Here is a 10090-nt window from a genome sequence, read left to right on the forward strand (position 1 = left end):
AGAGAGAGAGAGAGAGAGAGAGACAGGCAGAGAGAGAGAGAGAGAGAGAGAGAGTCGGCTCTCAATCAACCGGCTGCCTTCTGATTTGATCTTATTCATTTGGGAATATCGATCCATGTGCTTTCGTCGCGAGGGAAAACTTTTCAGCAGCATCTCTCTCTCGCCTTTTTTTTTATTTTTGCCGGATAAAATACATTTATGGTAATAACGCGGCTGACATCTCATTCATACGTGGTGACAAGTCTCGTGGCTTCCGATGTGCGACAGAGTTCAGGCACGCGGTGTCCCTTCAAGAGAGACAGACAGACAGAGACAGACAGACAGAGAGAGAGAGAGAGAGACAGAGAGAGAGAGACAGAGAGAGAGAGAGACAGAGAGAGAGAGAGAGAGTAGAAGCTGAACAGGACGAGCTGCGGGAGGAATACAAATGATACTGTAAGAATTCTGGAGCCTTAAACCTGAAGATTTAGTGTTGTTTTTGTCGGGCTGCTGTCCACTTGGAGCTCCGGAGAGGATTCGAAGGAAATCGAGTGAAGTGTTTGAAGTGATCTGCGACTACAGGCGGAGGTGATGACAGTCAAGCTGGACTTTGAGGAGTGTTTGAAAGACTCTCCGCGCTTCAGGTAAGAATTCCACCTGTGCTTTAATAGTGATGCAGTCAATACAACAAGGAGACTTAACCTCTTGACTCCCAGCAGCAAAACACAGCAAAAGTGAGTTAATTTACCATCTGAAGTTTAAAGTATAGGCTAGAAAAGATGGATAATTAATTATATTCCTTTTGATGGTCTTATTGCAATAGCTCCAAATGTTAGGGGCCTTTTTAGAGGAGAAAAATGACCGTTAATGCATTCAGTGTTTCTTAATAAGTCACAATCAGCGGTCCCTCTGGGTCTGAGTCATGTCATTGCAAGTGTTGGGGGTCAATAAAAGGAATGAGACTCCATGCAGGCCTGCAGGGCCGAAAACAAAAAACTGATCTGAGGTGAGATGTTGCTGCTCCGGGGTCATTGAAACACATGAAGCTTACATTGGCCCTGTTGTCACTCAACGTCTTTTATTAGAAACATGAAATTATGGATGGCATACGTGTATTTGTGCCACTCACTGAATTCTGCCCCTTTTTTGAGCTACTTTCCACCTCACTTTGATGCTTTTTAAGCCTCATTAAAAGCCTCTAAAGTTCCTATCTATGCTGTAACTCTACTACACAGAGTCGGCATCTGGTGTAACCAAAAGGGAAGTGTTGCTAAATTGGTTTTGCAAGCAGTTCGACAGAGAGTTGGACAGACTTTGGGTGTGCCCTGATCTCTTGTTGGCATCCTGCCTGAGTCACAGCGGCTGGTGTGTGTCGTCTCTTCCAGCTGATTTGGCGTATTTCAAACCCCGGAGCCTCGGCCTCCCCTGTTGCCCGTATTGAGTTCGTGAGGCTTCGGCAACAGCGGTGGAAAGTTTGAGCAGTGGCAGCTGCAGTGGTTGAGGCTTCGTGTCAGGCCGAGAGCAAGGGGAAGGAACGAGGGGAGGAAAAAAAGGGGCAGGGAAGTTACCTCCACTTATAGACACAGTCAATCAAACTGATAAGCAGAGAATGTGAAGGAAGGCCGAAGGATGAACAAATAAAAGCTGTAACTGACAGCTCGGGACAGGCTGTCAAATGTGCTGCCTCCTGTTACTAGGTAACGAAGAGGTGGGAGGGCAACAGGAAGTGAGGCGAGATGTGCTGAGGTGATCAACAGAGGAGGCAGGAAGTGTGTTTTTTTTTTTTCTTCTGTGGGGAGAACGACGGCGGAAACTCTGCTTCAGCTCTGCTTTCATTTGCTTTCTGACTGTGACACTAATTCAGAGGCAGATGAGAAAGGATGTGTCCCCTTTAATGAAGGAATTGTTGTTATCTTCCCTTTCATCCTCTCTTCAAGCTGATCTCAGACTTTGATTCAAACATCCCCACACTAACAAACAGAAGCACAAACAGTTACTGTGTGTCCAGGCCCTCCTCTCTTCTCTTTCCACTCAGTCTCGCCTCTCCTCCCCCCCGTCCTCTCTCTGTCTGTATCTCTGTACTGTTGGTGGAAGGCAGCGGAAACCACATGGTTGAGCTGTTGGTTTGAGACGAGACGAGAGGCAGAGAGAGATACTGACTGTCAATCTAGCCGTGCACAGAGCTTCTGAGTGAGAGATGTTTGAGAAGGCCAGGCTCTTGCACTCAGGAACAAAATTGAAGGGTATTAATCCATAACTGAGTCTGAGTGTATACTTTTCGTGCAATGTAATTTTTCTATTTAGCAGGGACACTGCACAATGATGGACATTGCTGTAAATGCGCCAGAGTTATCCACTATTCTCATCTGTAGTCGCTTGACCGATAATATAAGATAAATGTACAAAATGATTGAAAGCCTTTGTGAAAATAAAAGGGATATTACTGTTTGTAGAGAGTCATTATGCTACAAATTAAAACATGCAGCCAGGAAGCACAATAAACAGCATGCACGCAAGAAAGGTTAGAGTGGTGTCAGAGTTTGAATTTGAGTAGTTTGAAACCTGTGAACGAACTTAAATCAGTGTGTGTGTGAGACATTGTGTACTTTGTGTGTCCGTTTCAGAGCTGACATCGAAGTGGTCCAAAGCGATGTGAGTGAACTCGAGACACGTTTAGAAAAGGTGAGATACATACACCTACACACACTTTTATGATATCACAGTGAGTCAATGCTCTACTTCTCAAAAATGTTCCCTCCAACACGCACAGACACACACATTGCTGTTGGACACATGCTCCTCATGTGAAGAGGCAGTGAAGTGAGAGGTGGGCAGCGGTAGTTGAGGTATTTCTCACCTGACAGGAAGTAGCCGCAGGTGCTGCTTCCCCATCGTATTGTCCTACAACAGAGAGAACAATAGTTTGTTCTGCTTTGATACGATAACATATATTCATGTTGTCACATGTTGTGTTTCTGTTCCTTGATGAAAAAACATGGAAATATACGAGTCCTAGATAAAGCTCTTGGTTCACTTAACTTTCCTTGTAAAGCATACAAGTGAGTGATTTTTGTGTCAGCAGGGAGATGCATTGATTTAGGAAAAAAACTGAACTAACTGGGTTCAAACCCCTCGTGCTGCATGTCTGCTCTGTAGCTGACCTATGACCTCTGATAAAGAAAGATAAAGAAATGTCCCTGCTTGCACGAGTGTTGGATGTTTTTCAATGTATTGAATATCAAAAGAACCAATTGGCCCACAGGTGCTTATCAGATACATCAATGTAAATGTTGGATAAGCTAAAATATACTGTAGTACATTGAAGGCTCATTTACACACTGTGCTGGGAATAACAAGGCCTTCAGACTGTTCTAACTTAAGCAGCACAAGAACAAAAGAGTCATAAAGGTAACAACGTCACCCAGAAAAGTCAGTTACACATCAACAACTATCTGAGGTTTGCTAACATTGGCTAACATCAGCCACCAGAAGCTACTAGTCCCACCAGAGCAGTTGAGCCAGAAGCTGTCAAACCTCTGTGTTGTTCGCTTCTTATTGGTACAGCTTTAAATTTGCGAAAGAAAGCAAGAGTTAATTCCTCTTTTAAAAGTACACAGTCATTTTTGTCACGTCAACCAGTCCTGAGAAGAGGTCCAACATTTGTAATCCGGCACATTAAGTTGAAACACCTGTGTGGTTGCAACATGGCATGGCTGAACATGAACTAGGCTGCAGTTCAATGTGTATTAAACCTGTATTTTACTTCAAGTAATCATTTTTGTTGTGTTATACTGCTACATAGTTATTATTTTAGCTCCTTGTTTTTGGCTTTAAAGTCCACAATGTTACTGTTTCCTCAGTTAAACTCTCACCCTTTTCTTCAGGGTCCTTCACTGTAACGTTAGGCTACATGGTAAAGTAACAATAATGTCAGGAAGTAAAGTGACATTTTTTTATCAACCTGACAAAATTATGTTCTTGTGGGAAGAAAAGAAAAGAAAAGGCAACAATGTAGCTTCTTTACATTCTAATAGAATGTAAAGAAGCTACAGTGTATAGAATGTAACTTCTTTACATTCTATTAGAATGTAAAGAAGCTACAGTGTATAGAATGATTCTATTGAAGTTATTCCTTTTTTAAATATTTTAGACGAGTCACTAATCACTTTAAAATAGTGATTATAGCTGATTTAACTTACAGACATGAGATTGATCTTCTCATGTCACTCTCTTAATACAATGATATAAATTCATCCCCGTTTTATTGATATCTTACGAAATATTACTCCTCACTTTTCGTGCATTTTTCCTGCAAAAGTCCAGCAACATGAGTCTGTTTTCGCTTGTTACATGCATACTGTCTTTCCAAAATAAACTTCCATCTTCACAGGAAACAACTAATGTTTAGGCCAGGCATGTCCAAAGTCCGGTCACACATGAATGCTTACATTTGGTTACATTGCTATTTGCTGTCATTGAAAATAAAATGATTAAATAACAATGTATGTATAGGCAACTTGTATTGTTTAAAATAATGTCAGCAGGGACTGTTGGCCCTTGGGCATTTTCACATTATCAAATCTGGCCCTCTTTGAAAAAAGTTTGGACACCCCTGGGCTACAACTAGCTAGCTAGCCTGGTTAGCAACTAGCTAAGCTAGCAACTAGTGGAGCATTTATCAGCTAAAGAGACAGATATCTCCCTCAAGAGTTGGTAAAGACCAGATCAGAGCAAAAAGAAGAGTGTACATTGGACTTATGTACGTAGGGTGGCCAGAAACATGACTCCAAATGAATGCCAATGTTGCTCCATGTCTGCTGGGTGTGTAAATAGGCGACTGTTGGCTAACATGGGATATGTGTAGTACTACTTCTTAAACAGTGTTACTGTTCTAAATGTAATATTGTATGTAATGTTAGTTATTTTTTATATCTGTAATGTAAAATCTGTTAAATATCTTGCCTCATGACATGTCTTTTTATCAGCCTGTAAATCCAGTAATAATCTGTCTCAAAGGCAGTTTAATGAACTCCAGACGGTATGCAACAGAAGCTGGAGGTCATATTCAGCATGCGCAGTAATTACGCTCTCCAGGAACAACCTCTAACTCTGACTGTTTCACTGCTTTAATGTGTGGACTCCTAGAATAACTCCATTATGTTTAATTATTCCAACAGAGTATGACCGGTCTTTAGTCACCGCTCAAGTCTTGTTTGAGTATTCGGGATGAATTTGACTGTGGTGTTGAATGTTTGTGTCATCCAGCTTGTGAAACAATGCCATGCCATGCTGGAGGCCGGCAGAGTCTACTGCCAGACCAGCAAGAGCTTCATCAATGGCCTCCGGGATCTGGGACACCACTGCTCCGGGGACCAGACGATGGAGGTAAAAAAGAAGCACAGCGACATACCACTCGGGTCATTTTTCCACTCAGATTATGTCACATTTACCCAAAGAAAGAGGTGTTTTTTTAACTTTTAAGTACACCTGGAAGGTACTACTTTAATCAGATTTATTAAACTGTCAAATTCAGGATATCTAACTTTTTTTACACATGGGTTTGAATGAAACCAAATGCACTGAACTGAACCTGGAATCACAATCTGCACTCTAACCATGAAACAGAGATGATTGTTGTATTGATATTGCTGTTAAGATTTGATGGGTCTAATCTAAAATGTCTATCCTGCAGGAGTGTTTGGACAAATTTTCCAAAAAGCTGTCCATCATCTTGGATGCTCAGGGGGTGAGTCTGTCTGTCTGGCCTTTTTGACTTACCGTCTCTTCAACACCATCTCCAATCACAATGCTCATCAGCCGCAGTGTGTGGTCAAACACAGCTGCAGCACGCTGTTGGTCACATTTGACATTTAGCAGTCATCTGTGCTCACTGTGATAGATTTATCTCTGTCTGCTTTTCTAGGAAGTGATTGAGACCACACAGAAGTCGGTGAAGACGAAGCTGCAGAACTTTGTCAAAGAGTGAGTGAGCTGCTTTTTCATCTCATCTTTCAGACGCACTCAGCTGCCTTCTTCAGGCTGAGTCACTCCCCCTGCAGATCTGCCAACCGTTAGCACACACATTCAAAAATATTAAAGGATTATGTTCCTTTGTTAGACTTCTCCTCGTACTCTGTCTCGCAGTCTGCTCTTATTAGTGGGAATGATATGGTGGATTAGATTAGAGAGGATGTCTCATAGCATGGGACAATAGTGATTAGTTACATTTTTATCCTGTGATACATTTTAAATGTGGTTTAACACTCTGAGCTTACATCTTCCAGTTAAAACTGCAAATCTCCAAATTGTCTGTTGGTAATTTTCCTCTTTTCTTCCCTCCTTATCTCCCAGGGATGTGCGACGTTTCAAGGATGTGCGCAAGGAGTTTGAGCGCAGCAGCGAATGCCTGGAGGGGGCGCTGGTGAGGAACGCTCAGGCGCCACGGGGGAAACAGCACGAAGTGGAGGAGGCGAGCAATGCTCTGCTCAACGCACGCAGGACCTTCCGGTCTGAGGCCATGGATTATGTCCTGGAGGTGAGAGAGAACGTTGGGTGATGTGAAACTACCTACTTTTTCACTTTGGGTTGGGCTGCAGGAATAAAAGATACCAGGAACTACATTTTATTTAGCTTAGCATAAAAACGGGCTTATACAGGGTCCACTTCAACTTTCAATACAAATGTGAGAAATCAAATGTTCCAGTCTGCCAAAAGGAAGTTTAAAGGGGAAACCAGTCACCTAACCAGAGGATTCAGGTACCAAAAAGATCGTGGATAACACGCACAACGGCACGTCTAATAATAGTTGGGCTTCTGCGGTTTTGAATGATAACAGGTTTGCCTCGGGGCTTTTCTCCAGCCTTGTGGCTGTGACGCCCAGAGGTTCAGCTGGTCGATGAGTTTTCGGTTATGGAAACGGGAGCACCGTCTCAAACCACTGCTACCTTTTTGTTTCAGATCAACGTCATTGAGGCGAAGAAGAAGACAGACATTCTGATGGCAGTGAGTTCATGTTGAATTTCATGTTGTTGCTTTTGTAAAAAAAACGTGGCGTCTACGTCTTTAAAAATGTATGTATGTATGGAAGAGTTTTTGTAAATACTTTCTCATGCTTCCTGTCAGATGTTGTCACTGATGGAGGCCCAGGCTCAGCTCTTCCAACATGGCCACCAGTCTCTCTCAGAACTGGACGAGTATCGACGAAAATTGAATGAAGAGGTAATTGCTTCGTTAAAGCCTGATTGAATTCCTTTCCTACAGCTGGATCTTGTAGCAATCATGGGAGGTAACGGCATCCTGTTTGACGACAGAACTGGCTCGGTACAAATCTGAACTAAATGATGAACAGCAGTCTGAGCAAAGGAAAATTGTCAAAAAGTTATGTGGAGCTCAGAGAATATAGCAGCCTGAAGGTGTTGCAAGCAGGGCTTTGGTCCAGGAGGGGCTTAGCTTAGCTTAGCATGAGCCAAGAAGCAGTGGGAAACGGCTAACTAGCCTGCTGTAAAGTTAAAAAATATATACCTGGTACTATTTATTAAAATTAAGAAGAGCTAATAGGCTCATTTCTGAAGCTAGGTTAATTGAGTCCCGGCTCTAAATTCACTATTTAATGCGGAGATTTAACTTTGACATCGATTCTCTCGTCTTAACTCCTGGAAAGACGGCAAATAAGCACATTTGTATTTATGCAATTAAAGTAACAGCCTCGCCACAAGGTCCCTTTTAGAAGCTGCTCTGGAGCTTTTGACCTTATAAGACAACATTCCTTAAACTCTGTGGAGGAGCAATGCTTAAGGAGCAGCTCTCTGTATTGTTTGTTTCATCCGCTCAGCAGCGTACAAGGATTCAGAAGTGACATAGTTCACGATTCAGGAAGAAAAAAGCGAAGTTTACCAACAAGCAATTTGGCTTTTTTTTTTTTTTTTTGTATGTTTTGTTATTTTGACCTTTCTCTTTGCCTGTTTTTGAGAAATGTTGGATAGTTTGCCTCCTCTCGCTTCCATGGACCTCTTTCACAGCAGACATTTTTGACTTGTCATAGTGGGGAATGCACAGGTGGAATTGATAACATTGACGATGGCTCAGTTCCATTAAGTGTCCCAGTGAGCTATTCCAGGGAACCAGCCTGCACAATATCAGGGCCTTGCCTACGTGGAATGCAGCTATATCATTAACGTTATTAACTACACCTGTGCTTTTCCTACTATGACACGTCAAAAATGTCTGCCGCGAAAGAAGTCTATTGTTCAAATGAAACAATCGGAGAGTGTGCCAGTTTAAGAGAAGTTGACCACACACTGATACAAACATTGAAAATACTTTTTATGAGGCATACAGTGGATTCAAAATGTTAATTTCAGCTTTAAAGATATTTGTAAAACATGTTGAACGTAAACTAAAACATGTTGGTGTTCAACAAACCACATGGCAACTTTTTAAGCAAAAGACTCCAAATTTAGTTTGATGAGTTCTTGGCATCTTTCTAAAGGGCGGCAGGGCCGAGGAGTCACACAAGATGACATCACGCTTTCATCGTGACAGGAAAAAGTGAGCAACAACAGGAAATATTTCACATGGCTGTGTATGAGTGAGTGTGTGAGTGAGTGTGTGAGTGAGTGTGTGAGTGAGTGTGTGTGTGACATTTCCTGTTCTTTGAATTTCCAAGCTGGAAAAATGTTTCGCACCGTCAACCTTGAACAGCAGCAGCAGGATTATTGTGTTTCTGCTGAATTAAAAGGATTTAAAACAGGAAATGAATTTGCCGGTGTTCACTGTCCATATTGAACTCCTTTAAAGCGCTTCCTGTTTCAAGAGGAAACGATAGGTACCAGCGTAAGCAGATAAGAGAGACACAACAGCTGTGTTCCAAATCGCACACTTTTTCTTTTTACTTTTAGTACGTACTGCAGTGTAAGCATTCAAATGGTACAAAATACTGTATCATAACTTTGCTCCTGGATGCAGTAGGACATCCTGGTGTTTGACGTACTATGTATTGGGGGGGGGGGAAGAAACTACCAGTGGTGTTCTTCAGTTTGACACAGGATGCAAGAAAAGGTTCAACACTTCCTAATTCCTTTTTCCTGAAGATCAAAGACTGCAGGAGTGATAACCTACTGTGAACTTGTTGCTGTGTGTTTATGTTGGAGAGGAAAGGGAAAGGAAACAGGGAAAGTAGTCCTTTGAGTTCAGTGAATAGACAGACAAGGCAATAACTGAATGGGCACTAATAGAAATGCATAGAGATACATATGTACTTAAATCAGAATCCATGCAATTATACCTTTTATAGCTTCTCAGAACACTTGTCGTAGCTAATATTTTCTACATAAAACACAAAGAAAACGTTCTCACCAAATGCATTTAAATTCACATTTTTTATTTATCATTTAGGCTTTCCATACATTATATTTAATTGGTTAATGTGTTGTGAATATTTGGGTTTAAGCCCCAGTGTTGGTAGCCTGCTGATGTCATTGTTCCACTTAGCTGATTAAAACAGCAAATCAATAAATGTGTCAGAGTTTAATAGATTATACGGAAGAGCTCTTTAAGACTGTTATGAGGGGAATAATGTACATCATTTAATAATCAATATTTGTCTGGAGAACGACCTCTGAGTCTATTTCTGTTTGAATAGCACACTCAGTTTGTCCTAAACTCCGCCCGGGAGAAGAGGGACATGGAGCAAAGACACGCTGCAATCAAGACAAAGGTAACGCATTCATCAAAATATACATTTAGATGCACACTTTTATAAATCTCAATTTTAACCACAATTCAACTACAGTAACAGGCCATTAACACTAATTACATTTATACTAAGTGACTTGTTTTTCTTAAATATTTCCAGGACGTGTCCTATGATGACTCGATCATGGATTTCAACGCTGACGCAGCTAATGGGATCGTCATGGAGGGCTACCTCTACAAGAGAGCCAGCAACACCTTCAAGACTTGGAGCAGGTACAAGTTCACCCAGAGGTTGTCTCACGCAGAACAGCTGCATTGTCTTTGTGCTCTTCTCCCTCCATACGTCACATTAAAGGGACTCAAACGTCCACTGTGTGTGTGTGTGTGTGTGTGTGTGTGTGTGTGTGTGTGTGTGTGT

At 41.8% G+C, this 10090-nt stretch overlaps 1 protein-coding gene across 2 annotated transcripts in view; it reads left to right on the top strand.

Annotated features, from left to right (window-relative positions):
• The first annotated feature begins 31 nt into the window (after window positions 1-31).
• acap1 (ArfGAP with coiled-coil, ankyrin repeat and PH domains 1) overlaps window positions 32-10090 on the top strand; it is a 19224-nt gene continuing 9165 nt past the window's right edge. For both annotated transcript variants that reach the window (XM_031850995.1, XM_031850994.1), the window contains exons 1-10: window positions 32-623; window positions 2604-2661; window positions 5245-5364; window positions 5672-5725; window positions 5903-5961; window positions 6331-6514; window positions 6937-6981; window positions 7102-7197; window positions 9620-9694; window positions 9833-9945. In XM_031850995.1, the coding sequence (XP_031706855.1) occupies window positions 571-623; window positions 2604-2661; window positions 5245-5364; window positions 5672-5725; window positions 5903-5961; window positions 6331-6514; window positions 6937-6981; window positions 7102-7197; window positions 9620-9694; window positions 9833-9945 (857 nt within the window). In that variant the 5' untranslated portion in view covers window positions 32-570. The remainder of the gene's footprint in view (window positions 624-2603; window positions 2662-5244; window positions 5365-5671; window positions 5726-5902; window positions 5962-6330; window positions 6515-6936; window positions 6982-7101; window positions 7198-9619; window positions 9695-9832; window positions 9946-10090) is intronic.

This window comes from Anarrhichthys ocellatus, unplaced genomic scaffold, assembly GCF_004355925.1.
Source record: "Anarrhichthys ocellatus isolate YVR2014 unplaced genomic scaffold, GSC_Weel_1.0 scaffold11, whole genome shotgun sequence".
NCBI classification, from domain to species: domain Eukaryota; kingdom Metazoa; phylum Chordata; class Actinopteri; order Perciformes; family Anarhichadidae; genus Anarrhichthys; species Anarrhichthys ocellatus.